This window comes from Rhamphochromis longiceps, linkage group LG10, assembly GCF_057381845.1.
Source record: "Rhamphochromis longiceps isolate RC_006_pf linkage group LG10, R_longiceps_female_GT1.1, whole genome shotgun sequence".
Lineage (NCBI taxonomy): Eukaryota > Metazoa > Chordata > Actinopteri > Cichliformes > Cichlidae > Rhamphochromis > Rhamphochromis longiceps.
In genome coordinates, this window is record NC_140566.1 from 27,267,820 (window position 1) to 27,287,241 (window position 19,422).

At 37.7% G+C, this 19,422-nt stretch overlaps 1 protein-coding gene across 1 annotated transcript; it reads left to right on the forward strand.

Moving 5' to 3' along the window:
- The first annotated feature begins 659 nt into the window (after window positions 1-659).
- Window positions 660-18,637, forward strand: pou2f3 (POU class 2 homeobox 3). The gene is made up of 12 exons (XM_085419684.1): window positions 660-708; window positions 6,054-6,082; window positions 7,594-7,695; window positions 8,590-8,695; window positions 9,286-9,374; window positions 11,720-11,926; window positions 13,218-13,359; window positions 14,360-14,493; window positions 15,169-15,333; window positions 15,613-15,655; window positions 15,762-15,876; window positions 17,200-18,637. Exons 1-12 carry the CDS (start codon window positions 660-662, stop codon window positions 17,240-17,242), a joined length of 1,224 nt encoding a protein of 407 aa, XP_085275810.1. The 3' UTR covers window positions 17,243-18,637.
- The last annotated feature ends 785 nt before the right edge of the window (window positions 18,638-19,422 follow it).

A 19,422-nucleotide genomic window follows, 5' to 3' on the forward strand; every position in this document is an offset into this window, starting at 1 on the left:
ACATACAAGGATAACTCCACATGAGGTTTTGGTACACACATGCACTCACACACACACACACACACGCATGCTCTAAAATTTAAAGCAAGCCCATTGTTGTTTTATGCAAAGTGTCTGAAGCTGGATAGGTCGCACAGAGACATATGCAAATCAGCCAGAGTCATCAGCAGGGTGTACTGCTGAGGTGAATGCTTTCCCACTTAGGAAAATCCTGATGAGCAGCAGTAAGAATTACAAAACTTCTTATTCCAACATTCACTTGCTTCCTTTTGAATACTTAGAGAGTGGAGGAGACAGCAACTGGAGCAGCACAGGCTTTTAACTCAAGGTGAGTCACTACTCCAACACCTCTGTTCATCAATGACATTTTAATATCTTTATTTCATTTTAAACGCACGAGTTGAGTTTTAAGAAGCGTTCCTGTGCCGCGTGGTTACGCCATATGGAGATGAGTGTTGTATGGGGCTATCGGCCTTGCTTATGAATATTACAAGTAGGGATCACACAGGAGTGTGTAAAGTTTGTGCGGTGGTGTGGAGGGGAGGGCGCATTAGAATAAACTCAAGATCATTTTCCTGGGTGGCCTGAGTGCTTCATTGTCCTGGTAAAGTTACAATCCTGTAGGAAAATCAGCTATATTTATCATTACAGATATTAAGATGAGCGCAGACACGGCAGAGCACACGGAGGCTCCAGGTGAACAGACGGGTAAGGATATTTTACCTTCTTCATGGTGCACGGATGGAGTTTGGAGTCTAGAAAGCTGTAGTTTTGGCCACTGCAGCTATCTTTGGGGAAAGATAGTGGAAAAGTTACAGGTTTATTTAATCTAATGTTAACATGGCACCAACAGCTTATTAAAATCTCTTTAAATGAAAATATTCTGAAATTTTAGGTACTTTTTATAAAAAGGTGAGGATCTTTAATCTGGCCTTTTAATGTGTGACTTTAAGGTCACACATTAAAAGGCCAGATTGAAAACATAGATGGGTCTATGTTTCATCGTATTCAATAATATGCGGTGCAGAAATGTTTTCTGCTTTTAAAACAAAAAAAATGTCATTCATGCCTCATGCATGTAAAACATTATAAAAGCAACATGCACCTGTCTGGAAAAGGTGTATTTGTGTGGGGAAAATGTGACAGTTGGTTTCGCTTGAGGATGCCCAGAGGCTGAGGATGCCAAGCAGCCACGAAACAAAACCAGGAACCAGCAGCAGCAGAAAATGTGGAACTTTTACTCAGACAATAGCTGTGCGAGAGAAGTGAACAGCTCAGTTTCGTGGAAGTGACAAATGTCTGTACTTTTGCCAACATATGGTCAGGTGCACAGCTGCGTTTGTTTTCCCCACAGAAGATATTTTGATGCAGCTAATCATTTCATTAGTCATGTGATGATCTATTTTAAATGGATGAGTCACCAAATTAGTGACTACACATTGGTGTATCTGCAGATATTTCTATTTGTCTGGATGTTTCGAGTGGATTTTAGCCTCCACTCAAGCGCTCAGAAACTGAGTGTTTTAAGAGGTGCTTCTTCCCAACAAACACAAAAATGGGGACATTTTCTCTGGAAATAAATTGCTGTTGACGGTTTTGACATTGTTTTCAGTGTTGTGGGCAAACAGAAGCCCCATTGAGGTGGAGTGCAGATAGCAATCTCAGAGACAAACCTAAACAAATCAAAAGTATCTGCACGCTAACAGAGATACAACTAGATTTTCTTTTTTTTCCTATGTGAACTTCATAGTCAGGAGAATCAGGATGGGACAAAGTTGCCCTTTCTTAAAGGGCAGAATCCACCACAGACATGTTTGGACTATTGGATGGAAATGCTCTATTTACATTAGGCGCGGGAACACAAGTTTGAGTACAGCTTTCAAGAGGCATCATATACAGCACCTTCTTGCATGCTATGAATTTTCACACAGCTGGACTTCAAACAGACTTCCTACTTGAGAGATGAGATGTTAAAGACTGTTTAAAGCATGATATGGGAATGTGTGCTCTTGTATACAGCTTCGCCTGGCAATGTCTAGAAAAGTTCATCTGTATGTGAAAACTGCTCCCTTTGAGATAAACTAGAAAGCAAAAAAGGCAGAATATGAAGTGTTCTTATCTCAGGAGGATCTGCACCTGCACCTGCTCACTTACTGCAAACCTGTTGCTAAGAAATAATGTTTACCTTCACGCTGGATGCATTCCTTATGTTCAGAGGCGACTTTTATTTTCAGTGCAGGCCTGTGACAGCGAATGCTGTTGCCTGTATCAGATCCAGGTGTGATTAGACAATAGAAGATTGCGGTGAAAGGACAATAACCTCCTCTTTCATGTTTGTACTATTAAACAGGAAATAAAACATTGGTGTTTTTTCCCCCACTTTTCCAATTTAATTAAGCCCATGCTCACTTCATTTAAACTGGGTGCCTCACAGCACGTGTGATTAATAAAACATTTCCTTGTTCTTGTCAGAAGAAATCAGCTGCTTTTAAACAAAATTTCTGGAACACCAAAACTTGATATTCAGTATAAATTTGCAATATTGTCATGTTGCATTCACTAGCTTTGTTTGTACTAACATCTGGAAACACTATGAGCTACTTGCAGGACAAAAATCCATTTACAAGTTAAGGTCTTCTCTGGAGACTTGCAGGATCAGAGAGAGGAATCAGTGGGAGGATGCAGTTTTACAACCACACTCCTCACTGACACAGTTCCAGTAAGGAGTGAACATTATTGCCATTTTCCTTTGTTTATCTTTCTTTAAAACAAAGTCTTCCAGATGTCTGAAATGCTGCTCGTTTTTAACCTTAAATGTCACCCAGTTTCACTGAAAAGCAGCAAGCAAATATAGTTTTCCTGCAAATATCTGATAAAGTATTGACTTTAACAATTTTTTCAGCATCTTTAACTTTAAAAGGACAACTACTGTACATAATCTATATCTTGCAATAACATTCTAGACTATGAAACACAGTGTGCCAGGCATTTTTTTAATGCTAATTTATTGTTAGTTAAAAAATTCTGTACATAGCAGCAACATTTAACACTTGTGTTTTAGCCAGTTTCATTTAAACTGCAGTTGTTCTATGCAGAGAAACAGGCTCATGGGAAACACAGGACTCAGACTTGTTGAAGGACTATTTGGTAACTAGATAAGATTAATAAAGAGAGGAGCCACGAAAACCATAAGAAGAGAGTTGAAGAAATTCTAAGGAAAATGAAAACAGAAAAGCAAAAACGCTACAAGAGCCAGCTTTGGAGTTTACATGGAGCTTGGGTGAGGAGCAAAGGGGCAGGGCAAGGTGAAAAACACTGAAGCTTGACGAATATTTGACCAGGTGTGCCAGGAGGGGGAATTGTGTTTACAAAAATGTATATAAGTCACAGGAATATAAATAATATGATCTTATGCTCTTTGGTCTATAATTGTAAAGGGTTTTTTCATGGGCATGGAGTGTGATTATTTGTTTTTAAATTTATTTAGTTTCAATTTAAAAACATTTTTTAAATTAAGTTTTTTAATTAAGTAGGTAAAGGTGTATTGCATGTGGGCCCATGTGAAGCCACACTTGTCAAAGCAGTTCTAAAAAAAAAAAAAAGGTATATTTGGACTGCAAAAGAAAAAAAGAAAAAATAAGGCACATGTGCATCATTAAAAGGCCTTGAAGCACAAGCCACAGAAGTAATGGATGATCACAGGATCCTTTCCACTGTGAAGAAAAACTGTCAGAACTTCCATCCAGTGACACAACGAATCTAAAATGCCAGAGCATCTCTGAAACAGCACTATTGGACAGATGAAAGTACAATCAACATATATCCAAAACATTCAAAATGTGCTTTGCTAAAAAGGTAAAATAATCGTGTGGGTGTATCCAAACATATATGGACCTAACTATATCTCATTAACTATATCTCTCAAATAAGTTAACATGTTCAAAAAGGAGCAGGAAAAGGTTTATTTAATTGCTGTCCTTTCCAACTGTTTGGTAACTAATAATTATAACTTGTCTTTCCTGTTTATGCCCAATGCTATCATAACTCCTTCCCTGCAATTTGCTGACCAGAGCTCCATATTTAGGCTTTTTTGATGCCATGATTTTACAGGGCTTCATTATGGAGACAGTGCAGGTGGAGCAAATTAGTTTGCTGATAGGAAAACAGGGAAAATCAGAGTGACTGATTATTGTTAGAACACTTTGTCCATGCTTCACATGTGAACTTGTGACTATAAGCAGATTTTTAGGTCATTTGGAGAGTTAGGCAACAGCTGATGATACTCAAATATGTATGCTTTTCTTATCTGAAAGACCAAAAATCAACAATGAACACATTCATTAACTGTCAGATATTTAAAATACAACAATAGTTTGTTTCTGTCAACATATTGCCACAAATACTCACCAAAGCATCATGATTTGTGCTATTTGTGCATAAAAATAGTCCCCAAAAGGTGCACTGTGTACTTGTGTTTGAGTAACAGCGCCTGTTTTAGAATATGAAACTGTGAACATGTCACTTATTTTTAAAGCCTTCTCTTCATTTGGGCCAGAGCCAGGGTAGAGAAGTATTTTCAGATGAGCTAACACATCACTGCTTCTGGACCAGCAGATTATTCATAGTGTTAAGAATGTAAGGAGGGGGAGGTGGGAAACCTCTCTCTATATATAATATATCAAATATTTAAATGAGTAGAATTTATTTTGTCCCATGTGCTCCCTGTGAAGTTTGTAATATCTTAGCTGGATTCTGTTCATTGTTTAAGGACTAACAGATGTAACAGATGAAACTTTTTTTCTTCTTTTAGTGTGCGTGACTTTTTGTGTCAATGCACGGTTTGCAAACATCGAGTATCTATGTGTGTGCGTAGACACAGGCTTCCTGCGCTCACAGCTGATTTGCATGTCTTGGTCATTTCCATACTGGAACCTAGGCTGTGAAGCTGGCTGTGCCATGGGGGAGGAGGTCTGGTTGGGAGTGGGTGACATAGTGATGGTGGTGAGGAGTTATGGGTGTATTTGCATTGTGTGTCTCCAGCAGCTCACTGCCTCTCTTTTCCCCAGTGCGCGCACACACGCAGTGCAGAGGGATAAATTTGACATTCAAATGATGTGAATTTATCCAGCACACCTCTGTGCTCTCCTCCCCTGTGAGATCGCTCTCTGTCCATTTAACATACGTTTAAAAGTGAGTTTTCTTGAAAAGACTTCAGACTTCTGAGCATCTGTGTGAAGAGGGGGCATCTAGATACTTAAACACCATTTAAACCATTTAAATATGGGATAAAATAATGAATATTAAGCAAAAGATTAAAAATAAAAAATCTAAATTAGTTTTCTTTCAATATCATTTAACAAGGTGCCAATTTTATTATCATTAAGTTGGTTGTTTAGTTTAGAAAACTTTAGAAATACAACAAAAACAGTTAAATGCGTACATACATGCTACCAAACTGATTCTTTCAAGTTGTATTGTCTGACTTATGATGTCTTCACACTTGCACTGAAGCCCTAAAGTTTCTTGTGAGAACATAAATGTGTGAGGTAGCGGCGTGTACTTTAAACAGTCTTTAATATTCTCACCAGCGTGAGAACATAGCAAGCAGTTGTCCTGTGAGTGTGCAGCAGGTGAGTGAGCGCCACGGTTCCTTCCTGCTGCTCTACCCAGGAACAGGTCTGAAGTGGATGTCACGTCGTGCTGTGTGTCACACGTGAGGAAGGGCAACTGCAGACAATGTCCTGACATTTTTCTTCAACATCTTAAAGTCAAGAAAGTCAAACCTCAAAAGTGATATTTTCTTCAGCAGCAAATTCTCACTTTATAAAAACCTGAAATATCTGATGTTGTTGCATCATAAAAAGCTAACCCTACAGCCTCATACCGATACATTTAACCTAACTCCAAATCTGCTTTTGCTGCATGCAGTACGACTGCCACAGAAACTCCTTTATTTAACAGCATTATTTCACTTTAATTTACAACAAAAGTTTGTCACAAATCAAAGTTTGATTAAGTCTGAATTATTCATTTTTTTCTGTTTTGACTTTCAGAGCGAAACGGAATCGACTTCAGTCGTCAGGTGAGTAGGAGCGCTCACGATATCACTCCCTGTGCTGAAATTTCCACGAACAAGCTCTCTGTTATCAGCAGCATGACTTGTATTGCTTTAAATACAGTAACGGCTTTAAACTACGATGTGTGTGTGAAGCTCACTGGTGCCTTTTAAGGACAAACATGGATCAGATTCACATTATTGACATGCACACATTTACTCAAACAACACATACATATGCTAAACAAATAACTGAAGAGCGCCTGTAACGTCTGACTGAGAGTAGCAGGGAGTGGATAACAAGCATCAAGAGGAAGCAAAGATTAAACTCAATCTCCAGGATCATGATATTGTTATTATTATTACTATACTGCTTTGGATGATTAAGTATTTTCTAATATTTTCATATTAACAGCTGCTCTCTGCAGCACCACAGTCCAGCTTGACATTGTAGGGTTTTAGCATTTTGGGACATATCTTCAGTGGTGAAAAAATAACATTTGCTGTGCTGTTATTGACTTTGTTCCCAAACTCTGTGGTTTGGGAAAAGCAACACTACTTACAGACCCAAGATACAGAGCCAAAAGTCAATAATTTCCCACATTACTGATTCCCAGACTGTTGTCGTCACTTTTTGGAACAAAAGCTGACTGACCTGAGCTTTAGGAGTAGACAGAAGAAATAAAAAATGATTGGTGATTGTTAGTTATTTGAAAATTTCCCTTTTGCTTATTCTTTTAGCAAATGTCACTCAAATGAGTAAATGGTAGATTTAGACATAGATATAGACAGTTTTGGTCTTAAACAAGTTTGCTGATGATAGGAAAACTGTATAACTTTCTGTAACCTTTGACACTCTAAATAACAAGGCTCATTTGCAAAATAAATATCCTACAGGCATGGGAACGGTGCTGAACTGACTAACTTTTTGACAGTTAACATCCTCAGGAAAATCTGCCTGCTCGCCAATGTGAATATTACTGTAATCTCTTTTGAAACAGTCTGCGGCTGTTTGGATACTTCTCCAAACGTTCTCTCTGGTAGAGGAAAACAGGTCTTTCAGTTCTCGAGCTTTCAGGAAGTGCCATCACTCTCAGGGGTTAGTTAGTGGGGGGTGTGGGGGAGGGAATATTTGCATACTGACTTACCCAAAAGCAGGCAGAGAGAGTCTATCGTTCTTTGTATCGTGTTTAGTTACCAAACTGGTCTTGGCAAAGGTTCACAGGTTTTCTGTTTATGTGGTCTGTCTCTACACCAGTGGTTGCTAAACTTTTTCTAGCAAGGCTTCTTTTTGATTGAAATTATTCACAAACCCAACTTACGTGTTTTTGTTGGCCAGAAACAATTAAATAAAGAATTTAAATTCCGTTAAAATGAGATTAGATGTCAGATTCACTTATGTTCACTCCCATGGTTCCACATGCCTGGTGGCTCTGTGCCACAGGGGTCTCACACAGCTGTATGAGGAACGGTTTTTAATATCCTCATCAGAAGTTAATAGTTCATTGTGTTGTTTGGCTTTGTTTTCCACGTCTTAGATAAAAACAGAGGACATTCATGACTCACCTCATTCAGGCTCCACCGTAAAGACATGCCACCTGACACAGAGCTCTCCAGTGCACGGAGGTCAGCTGACTGGGGTAAGATATAGACTCAGATTTAAAAATGGGAGTGTATTTTATTTTCTTATAGGGAGTACTATAGAGTAACTCTCAGGGAATCAGTGGCATACTCTTATATTAATTTGATTGTTATTGCAGATGCATTCATTTGGAAACAGCTCTGTATTGAGAGTGCAGGAACTTTACTTACCTAGAAAACAACATGTTAACTAACGTTATTTTCTGCTTTTACCTTTATTTCATATATTGGATATTTATAAACTAATGAAACCAAAGTGCTATTACAGATTAAACAACCCAACACTGATTGATTAGTACCATCTCAACCAGCTACAGAGGAGAATTGTACTTACATAGTTATGTATCCATTATGGTAACGCAATCTCTGTTTCTAAATGATGTGTAGAGTTTTACTATAAATACAAAAATCTTCAGCTTTAACAGAAACCTTAGAGCGGAGGAAAACTTTAAGAAATGCTAAAATCATTGTGCTCTTAGGTGATTAACTGACAAAAAAAAATATGTTTTTACTTTAATACTGCAAATTCCTACTTTTGCATGTATATTTTTAATGATTTTGTATAATTTTTAAATATTTTTTTAATTTGTGAACTTTTTGACCAATATTTTGCATTTTAGAAATCTGTAGTCATTATCAAAGTACTTCAGCACATTTTCTTGCTTTGGTAATTAGCATTATTCTTTAAATTGTGTTTTTGCTTTTTGTAAGGTAAGTGATAAAATAAGAACTCAAATGCAGTTTTTTTACTACTTCATCTCGTGTTTTATTTTAACACAATCATCAGGAAAAACTAGCAACAAAAATCTAAATATAAAGTACAAGTAAATTAAAGTTAATTGACTTATTAATTTACTTCTCACTCATTTTTCTTGTGGTGCTTTCTGCTCCAGGAGCTCACATCTCTCCACCCCATGCAGCAGCTGGTTCTGATGCCTCCTTCTCACCTGCCATCTCCCTCCCCCTTCCTGCTCTCCCAGAGTCCCTCCAGTCACCAAGGTGAGGTATCATAAAACATCCAGTCAGATCACAGCTCTGGGAATAGTTAAGACCAGTGCTTTCCTTTCAGGGGTTAAAGGCACCATTACATATTAGAACAGACATTTAATAGACAGCAACTTTGCACACCACATCTACACATCAGCTGGTTAGCTTACCACAAAACAACCTCTTAACGTGTTATAGCTTGTTTTATAGCTTGCTATCAAGCTTGTATAAAAACAGAAGCATAAAACCAAGCCTGCAGGAGAATTTCTTTCGTACCCAGGCAAAGTAAGTTAAACAAATGTCTTAAAGGAATAGTCAAACATTTAAAAAAAATAGGCTTGTTTTTTCTTTAAAATTGTTCAACAGCAAACTACTCTTACAGCTTAAAAGATCGAAAACAGCAAAAGCATCAAGTTTGCTAGCAACCATCGTGTGCATTTTAGCTGACTTGTAAGCTTATCCAAAATCTAACAGATGGCTGAAACCAAGAACAGTTTACCTACTTGGCCTTATGTGGACACCTTAGGCTATGTCAAATATTTAAATATAAACACACAGTCACAAACAGTAATATTATTATTCTGTGCTGTTTTTCTTTGCAGCCCTTCTGCAGCAGAACCTGCTATCTCTTCCTAGCCAGAGCCCAACTGGTCTTCTTCAGCATCAGCCTGGTCTGGCTCTGACTCCACAGGTAAGTCCAGAACACTTCCAAGTGTGCTGCACCAGAGGCAGACAATAAGACTACAGGTGTAAAACTGCTTTATTTCTGTGGAAGCACATTTGACAAACAAATGAATTGTGGTTAAGCTTTGGCTAATTTTAGATAACGGACAACTTTGTTGAGGTTTGGGAGACATCGAAGTCATAATACATTTAAAAAAAAATAGTTTACATCATCAAATCTGAAAAATGTTTCCACCTCACCTCCTCGGATTTAGCTGATTTTTATTGTTTAGTAACGTCGATCTGTTGATTGAAGGCATGCAAAATTTTACAATGCCTTCAAAGTTAGGTCCGAAAAATAGAATTTTCCAACAAAGTTCCAAGTCAGAATTTTCATCTGCAACTTGGAGTCCCAACTTGGAAAGTTGTAGCAGCCTCACTAATCTCACATTAATGGTCCAAGATGGTGGCGGTGAATGTAAACATAATAAAACTGCAAAACTTGTAATCTGTCCTTCCTTTGTTGTATATTTGTAACTTGCAAAAAAAAAAAAAACATATAAAGAGTGCTGACCAGGATCTGCACATGAACATGGGGCAGCATTGTGTTTAAGCACCAATAAAAAAACTACTAGTGCTACATAAATTGCTTCAGCTTACTTAGCTGAGTTTAAATATGTCAAATTAATTTATATAGCCATTTTCACAGATGAAATTCGTAAAGTGCGTCACAGTAAAACACAAGAAATAAAAGTATAACATAACTTTACTACTGGAACAACTCAGGAATTACGTCACTCCCACCTCCAACATCCGGTTTCTGGAATGTGGAAAAAATAATAAATTAAAAAATTAAAACAATGGTATTCTCCTTTAACACACGCTACCCACTCTCAAGCTATGTCTTCAAAGCTTCAAAGGAAAAAAAACATCTACTTATGACTCTTTGTTTTTTTTACTTGAGATATTTATTGAAAAGTAATCATTTCAATCTATGAAAATCTTCCATTTCCTCCTGCGTGCGCCAGCGCATCACAAACTTCTCCAGCATCTAAACATGTTTGATCCAAGCTGTCATAAAGCAAATGTGAACACCGGTGATGTTTCTCTATTTCACAACCTTAAGTTAGATTTGCATATGTTAAATTAAGGCTATATTAGACATTTACATTGATGCAGAAGGAATCACAGCTGGAAAATGAGCCTTTTATCAATATGTAGGTAAAAAGGAGACCTTTCATGTGATATGATCAATTGTTTTGACCAGCCACCTATCAAACAACATGATGACATTTTAAGGATTCATGCCATGAAGCTCCCGGCGCACAGTTTTTGTGCTGATGTTAATGCCAGAGGATGTTCGGAGCTCTGCAGTTACTGAATCAGCAGAGCGTTGGTGACCCAGTGACCCTGCTCTGTAACTTTACGTAGTCGCCACTTGACGGCTGACTTCTGAACGTTTCCACTTTGTAATAGTGCCACTTACAGTTTATCGCAGAATATCTAAGTGGGAGGAAATTTCACAAACTGACTTGTTCCACTGGTGGCATCCTCTTACAGCACCATGATCGAATTCAGTATGCTCTTTAGAACAATACATTATTTCACTATTGAGCTTATTTTGTGTTGTCTTTACCTAACCTTGTATAATCTTCAGGGATAGTGTTGCTTTTAAATTGGGAGAAAAATGAGTCAGTGAATTCACAGCAAGCCAAGTCAAATGTTCTGCATTTTGCACACTCTGTCTAAGGAATCATCCTTAATTTGACCAGTATTTCCAGTAGAGAGGAGACTCTAAATAGTCAGAAATTTGTATACGGGCTTCACATCTTAACCTAAAACAGAGCAAACTAATAATGCACTAAGATACACTGCCAAATGGAGGTTCAGAAAGCAAAAGAAGACAGTTGTTTGATTAAGTTTAGATATATAATAAGGGGGAACAGTTACTACAAAGGATAATCCTCCTTTCTGACTCTTAGAATGATCATATTTTACAAAATGAACATGTTTTATTTATCGTGGCCTGGAAGTAGTTACCAATCACAGAAAGTCATCAGGAAAGTGTTTAATGAGGGTTGCAAAGGACTGTTTTTCCACAGACTTCTCAACAGTCCAAAGTCCATTAAACTCATAGCAACTCCAGAGAAGTCGCCCCCTGCTGGCCATTAAACAGAATGTGAGTTGAAGGCACCTCAGCTGGCTTCACTGTTCAGCCCAGAAAGCGATATCTATGATCCTGCCAGGAAACTAAACAGTAAAAGCTGAAGTTGAAGCTTTTGTCCTGCATATGCATAACAGTCGTTTTTTGTCTCAGTACAGTAAAAACTTGTGTTGTTTTTTTTTTTACCTTACATCACCTGGAAACTGAAGATTTCCCTCTGTGATGTTTCTCTGATCCAGGCTATGGGTCGCTCGGGTCTGGCAGGACCTTCCATGGAGAACCACATGGACATGTCCCACCTGCAGATGCCCAAACACATGTCGGTGCCTCCACAGGAGGAACCTAACGAGCTGGAGGATCTGGAGCAGTTTGCTAAAGCATTCAAACAAAGACGGATCAAACTGGGTTTCACTCAGGTAAATCAGGCCCTATAAAAAGACCTGAAAGACTGTATTCACTCAGTGCATTGACTGTTTTCTCTTTTTATGCTGCAAAAAATATAGAGAAAGTTACACAAGACTCTGGGTGTTGCAACATGCTCATGAAAACCAGATGGTAGTTGTGAGGTTTTGGCCTGTGGTGACCACGCTTAATTTATTCAGTTATGCATCAGAGTCCAGATTTTTTTTAAGACCATGTTTACATAATCTTATAATTAGAAATTAGGAGGCTGGAGCCTATCCTAGCCCATAATCCACCAATCATTCCATGATTTAGGTTTACACTGTATCTAGCTTCACCTTTATCTTTAAGTAATTAGCCTATATCTTACAGATTTGTTACTGCTTTTGCTTGGATACTTAATAATAATAATAATAATAATAAAAACATATATGGTCACAGTTAAGCAGGTTAAAAAAGAGGGCAAAGAAGGCCACATGTCCACCCTCATGATTTTATAACCACAAGTCATTTGGGAGGGATTCAAGTTCATGTAGATAAACGATAATCAGTTCCAGAAGAGTAAAACAAGACTCTGGCACCACTAAGTGTTTATTCAATATTGCTGGTTTGCTTCAAGGGAATTTCCATAAACCTTGCATGAGAAAATAGAGGGGCGGATGGATCGTTTCTGACAGAGTATTTACAAATTCGCCAGTACACCAGGTCTTGCATAACCCCCTGCAAGTCCTATACAGTTTTATTTATTTATTTTTTATTTAAAAGCTACAACTAATAATTCAGCCAATGCCTCTTTATAGCCTAGTGTTACCTGTTAAATCTCATTAATTGATTTTATAGCCTTATAAAAACAGTTTAAAGAACTTTAAAGAAAAAAGCTACAGATCCAAATGTAATGACCATTTTTCACAGTTTCTAAACCTAACCAAGTAGTTTTTAGTACAAAATAATTTTAATGACGAAGTTCATAGTGCATAAGTCCAACTAAGAAGTTGTATCTGAATAGTGATGAAACTTATTTAGCAAAGGACAGCTAGTTTGGCAAAGGGATCGTTTCTGCATTGCAGGCCTTGGTTGATCCCTAAATGTAAACAGTTGTAATTAGTAGTAACTAAAGCTATCTAGCAAGTTCCCATGAAAGTCAAAAAAGATGGAAGTTGGGGAAAAAATAAGCAAAACCAATTGTAGGTTGAAATCAAACACAAACGATGGTCTCATGGCTTAAAAACCACGATTTGCTGATTGAATTGCTTTTGCATGAGAGATCCATCAATGTTTTGTGTTCTGTTGTGTTTGTACTCACAGGGAGATGTTGGCCTTGCAATGGGAAAACTCTACGGGAATGACTTCAGCCAGACCACAATCTCTCGATTTGAGGCCCTGAACCTGAGCTTCAAAAACATGTGCAAACTCAAACCTCTGCTGGAGAAATGGCTGAGCGATGCCGGTACGCAGCAACTCTTATTATGTTTCCTATACTACCATTAAAATTGTAACAAACTATTCTTCCTCATCACAACAAGTTCATATAGTACAGCCACTGCTGATCACAGAAAATCAGGATCTGAAAATCTGCACAGTAAAACAATGTTTAACTGTTAATTATAACTGTTAATCCACCCGTACGTGCAAGCTTTTTAATCAAGACGATATTTGTAATGCTAAAATATAATTATTGCTTTGATTCATGAATCTACTGTTTTAAAAAACAGAAAAATAGTAAATCACAATTCTATTTTTATTTTTATTAAGATGCTAAACTACACTTATTTACCTTCTTCCTTCGTGAATAGAATCATTAGTTTTAGTGGTTGAATGTTATGCTTGATTAATTCGTGACTTCTTAGTGACATCCTCAAATTTGGGTGTGAGTAACATGTAACGTGAGTTTTTTGCCTGTATAAATAGCAATATAATTTTTAGTTTTTAACACATTTTAGTTAGATTTCTAAAATGTGTGTTTTCTAAATCTAAATAAATTGAGCAGTATATTTTTGAGCAATAAATAAATTGTAAAAAATGCAGGATGCTGCATGGAGCAAATGTGGCAAATTAAACTCATGTAAGCAAATTAATGTTTTTGTTTTTTTTTAATTATCAGAAGATTCAATAAATATTCAATTTTCTGGCTATCATTTCGCAGTCCAGGCTTTACAGGGTGAAGCACTATTTTATTTTTGCTATTTATACCTGAATTGGCCCTAATAAAATATGAAACGCCTGATCAGTCATTACATGAGCTAACATGCAGACATAAGAAGTCTGGATTTAACACTAAGGAATGCAGATATGACTGATGTTGTTAATCACACCCGTGGATTTACAAAAATGTCTGCTACAACTAAACCCATCAGATATCATCTTCTCAGAAATGTTGAATATGTAAAATACTAACACTGGGACACAAAATATGTTATAAAATCTAAGAATCTCATTTTTTACATCAGAGAACTCACCTTCTGACTCGATGAGCAATTCCAGCTCTCTGCCGGCCCTGATGGAGGGCTACGGGCGCAAACGGAAAAAGAGGACGAGCATTGAAACCAACATCAAAATGACTCTGGAGAAACGTTTCCTGGATGTAAGACTCATTCATTACTTGTCTTGTTTTCATGGTGAGCATGGTGAAATCCTTTATAACTGAATAAGCGTTACACGTTAATGAATAAAACCTGGAAAAATCTGTCCTGTAGAAGGAGATATCCAAAACTTGGGTTAGTAAAACACAGTATGATGCAAACAAACAACATTGTTATAAGCTCTCCTCTGTTAGAGGACTTGTATTGTGGGAGGGAAGGTAAGAAAAGAGGTACATCGGGAATGTTAAGATGGTGGATGACTGTAGACATGAGCTGGCTGAATCCATGAACACAAAGAAATTAATAGGATAGTCCTGACAGTTGGCCTTCAGCCTCCACTCTTTGTTCCCTCTGCTGCCGTGCAGGCGTTCTAGTTTATGCAAATGTCCAACTACCATTGGCTGCAGTTTTGAGATGGGCCTCTCAGTCAAGAACATCCCCCGTGTGGACCTAACTGTCATCTGCTTTTATATTTGATTTTTATTTACAATTTAATTTTAATTTGATTGAGTTTTAGAATCTTTTTAGTGACGACCAAGTAATTTTCTTTTATCATTGCTTAATACGGTGCTCATTCAATAACCTTGGACACTCATTGTTTGTCAGGCAGATATCAACGTTATGCACCTCCTGTGCAAAATTACAAGGTCAAAATCGTGCATATTTTTGAATTTCAGAACCCTAAGCCCAACTCTGAGGAGATAACCCTGATCTCAGAGCAGCTGTCCATGGAGAAGGAGGTGGTTCGAGTTTGGTTCTGTAACCGTCGCCAGAAGGAGAAGAGGATCTACTGCCCGACATCAACTCTACCTGTCAAGTCTCACACCTACAACTCCAGGATGGTTAGCCACCTGATATATGCTTTCTTTGACTTAGGTGGCAGAGCACTCTTATGTCTGCAGAGAGGAAATGTTTAATTATCTTCAATTATAAAAGTCCAAGTATAGTGTGTAAGTTGTTAGCCACGCAAAGTAAACAGGTCTTAAGTTGGACTTTTCTTTGAGCCAAGCACTTTAAACGCCTCCCAAGAGGATTGGTAGATATATTAGAGGGTTACCTATAACCTGCTCTTTGTAATGCCAGTATGTTTAACCATCCTAACATCCATTTTATTGTTTCAGGCCTCTGCATCCAGGTCCTACAGCCCTCTGGCTTCAGGTGGAGGCAAGTCCCATCCAGCTTCAATAATGTGCCTTTCACTGTCATGTGTATACAGTAATCATCTGTATATGCGTACATGTTAAATAATATTTTAACCTTGTTTTTACAGTTTCTTCAAGTTCATCCCCAAATAGTATGAGCCGTGAGGCATCTCCCAACGGTCTGTCTGCAGCCTCCACCTCTCTAACCTCTCCAGTCAGTGCAGCTTCCTACAGCACGTCAGGGTAAGAAAGAGTCACACAGACATCCCGTTTTTCTGTAAAAGATATTTTTTCCTTCACTCCAGCATCAATATTAGTTTTAGGATGTCAGTTCAGGACGTTGTTACCATGGAGAGAGTGTTTCACAAGCCGTTATCAATAACTGGCTGCTTCACATCTACTCCAAAAACAATGGAAACTGTTTGTTTAACTTTTCCTCAGAAACTGAAAAAATAATTAATTTGCTTAGATATCCAATCCGTCAGCACTTAAATAACGTCTGTCATTTGAAATTTAAATGAGCAGTTTGTAATTTTATTGGCACAAGTTAAATGAGGAGAGTGATGCCACTTCCAATAAAAATAAAACTAAAGCCAATAAGCAGTTAGCTCAGACAAAAAGGGTATTTGAGATGGATTATGTGCAGGAGTTTAACAGATATGAAAAAGTGGCATTGTTGTTTTTGTTTAAGACTTTTCAGCACTCTTTTGCAACACACACAGACGTATTGTCAAAACTCTGATTATTACGCAAGCCTAGGAAGTATTTCCTCATAAATCGGCTGTGTGCCAGGCAGGATATGGACACACCATGAAAGATTCGGGGATGGAACATAAACTGAAGAACTGCTTTAATGCTGAAGTCTTACAAAAATAAAAAGAAACAATGGCAGAGCAGACAGCCGAGAGAGAGGACGCAACAAAGGGAAATAGGAACACTGAAGTTATAAACACACACAAGGTGACAAGGGGAGTGGATACACACATGACAGCTGAACCTAATTGAGAAAACAAGACAAGGGAAGTAAAATCTAAAACAAGACACTGAGATTCAAGGAATAAAACACAAGCCAAACTGAAGTCATGATGAAAAGCAAAACCTCAGAATATAAATGTAAAGGAACAAACCAGGAAACACTGTAATAAGTGAAATACAAAACTCAAAACAAATAACTCACAAGGAAGAGTCGGAGACCATGACAGTTTCCTTGTTTGTGTATTAATTTATTCAGTTTATTCTTCAGATGATTTGCTTGTGGAGCTTGATTTTCTGTATCTATATATCTATGTGGAAAAACACTGCGCTTGTAGGTTTTCCCCTTGACTGATGAGCTATTAAGATGAGTTCAGGTTTAAAAATAGGTCCAAAAATGAAGGACAACATATGTATATTTAGAATAGCATGGCTTTCTTTCATTAGTTCTGCTCTTTTTTACATATACAGATTTAAATGCCAATATTAAAAATAAAACTGTGGACCTTTTTTTTAAAAATTTATCAGAATTGTTTCCTGTACTTTTTAAAGACATTTGCCTAAGAGCTTGCGATCTTCCCTCTGGTCTTTCAGGTCATGGTACCGCACATGGAACCATCCCACATATCACCATTGAAAAACTGTATGACATGAAGTTTTTGAAGGTAGTTTTCTTCTAGAAGGATGCATGGAGTCGCTCATTGTCCCGTAACACACATGGTTACAGCTACAGGTGAAAGCTCACACGGACACATGAGACAAAGAAGCGGGAGCAGCACAAGCAGAGGACTGCGTGCCACCACTCTTCTGTCAACACTCACTTCATTGCTCATGCAAGTCCCAACAGCCTTCAGCTGTTTGATTTGTGTTCAAGTGACTCTTTATTCAGTTGCAAATATGAAGAACACACACACAAATCACACACACACAAATATCCTAAACAATGGAGGGAAACGTCCTGTCTGAGCCTGTAACTGCCACCACTTAAAATAATTTATATTGCGCATCAGCCTGTTTATAATGCCATCTTTCTCCTCTCATCTGTTGTTTTTTTAATGTTTATATTGTATTTAGTGTTGATTTCAGGGTGTTTTTAGGGATTTTACAGGTTTCATGTATGTTTGTTAGTGCTGCAACTTACTACTTTTATTCAACACTGTACTCTCGCTGTACCTGAATAAGATCTGGACATGTCACATGAAACGACTTTATTTCAGTTAAAAAACACGTATTAAAACAAACAGAAATGCTCATTACAGATGAAACTTTGAACCATAATTTGAATTTCATCGTGCCATCTGGCTCTTATCAAAGCTCTGAATGGGCTATTTGCACGGTTCGTTAACAAATCACATATGTGTTAGACACTTTTATGGATATTGAGTTTTATGGCAGATGTGGAGGTTTCTTCAAACCGTTTAGACCCTTTGCGGGCAACTCAGTGAATCCTAGCAGTTACATTACCTACATCCTGAAATAATAACTGATGGGGATTTTTTGTGCCATTTAACACTCAAGTTTTCCAGAGAAATAAACAAATCTCCTTTGTATCATAATTCATACGTAAAAGGCTCTTTTATATTTCAAACAGATTAGTTAGAATAACGAGTGTCTGGATCACACTGCTCTCCATTGTGTCCTATAGCTCTTCTCGAGAATGCCTGCTTCTTTTGCATAACTTTGCAGCTTTGACTGTTCTGCAGGTCATTGCAGAGCACAGTGCGGGAGTTTCTCAGCTGCTAAACTCTGTTGGTTTAGGGCTATATTAAAAAGATACTCAGCTAATGGCTGAGAAACACCATCATTGTGTTTTGCCTCCACACTGTGTTTTGTATTCATTGTGGAGGCAACAGCGGGGACTACGTGCCCAATCAGATCTGCTTAGAGCTGGCTGATCTCTGCATTAAGCACATACCCAGTTTTAAATGTCGTCTATGCATAACACACTACTTTAACAGCTGCAGTCTGAATGTTTGAACTTGGTTACGACCTGTAAGTGTTTCATACTGACACTTTCTTGTCACTTTCTGTGTTTAGCTAACCTGTCATTTCCTGTTATCGTCAAGTTAAAGAAAATAACTCTAACAAATCACATCAAAGTAGCAAAACTGCCTGCAATGCGCCCTCTGACATGAATCACATCACAGGAAGTACACACAACGCTTATTGCTGGTTTTTGGGGTCTTTGTGGGATTTGTTGACAGTTTGTTGACAGTTGTAAAATATAAAATATCACCAGACCTTTTTTTTTTGTTTTGTTTTTAGTTTGGAAGTGGAGCACTTAAGCAAGTGTTGACAGAGTTTCTCTTTATTTTGTAGCTCGTAGCTTGCTCTGTCCTCAGTTCACTTGTGTTTGCCTCTCTGCAGTTTCTGTTTTGAGTGTCCATTGTATATTTTTTGTCCGGGGTTAAAGTTTTGCAGTGGGACCAAACTCCAACTTCAGCCATAAAATGAAAACAGCCACTATATTTACTGTATGTTATGTAACGTTACAGCAGAGTCATGTTTTTACTGATGTAACTGAAGCTACCACTGTAAAGGTGAAAATGGAAACAGTGACGTGTGATCCTCTGAGTCTCAGAGAATCGTTTGTATTTACCTCATACTGAATGTTTATTAACATTTATTTACTTTCTTTCAATAAAAAGAGGTTGAACTTCTGTGTTGTTGGGGTATTTTTGTCATGACTGACAGTGTTTCATACCCAGCATTGGCAGTGTGTTCAGGATCGTTGTCATGCTGAAAAATGAAGTTGCTGCCAATCAAATGTTTTCCATATGGTATTACATGGTGGGGGGATCCAAATCTGATTTCATA

Bases quoted from the DNA above. Each gene is read 5' to 3' on its own strand.
- pou2f3 (XM_085419684.1), top strand. From the start codon at position 660: ATGAGCGCAGACACGGCAGAGCACACGGAGGCTCCAGGTGAACAGACG. The intron at 709-6,053 runs GTAAGGATATTT...TTTGACTTTCAG, and splicing joins GGCTCCAGGTGAACAGACGG to AGCGAAACGGAATCGACTTC. The intron at 15,334-15,612 runs GTTAGCCACCTG...TTATTGTTTCAG, and splicing joins ACACCTACAACTCCAGGATG to GCCTCTGCATCCAGGTCCTA.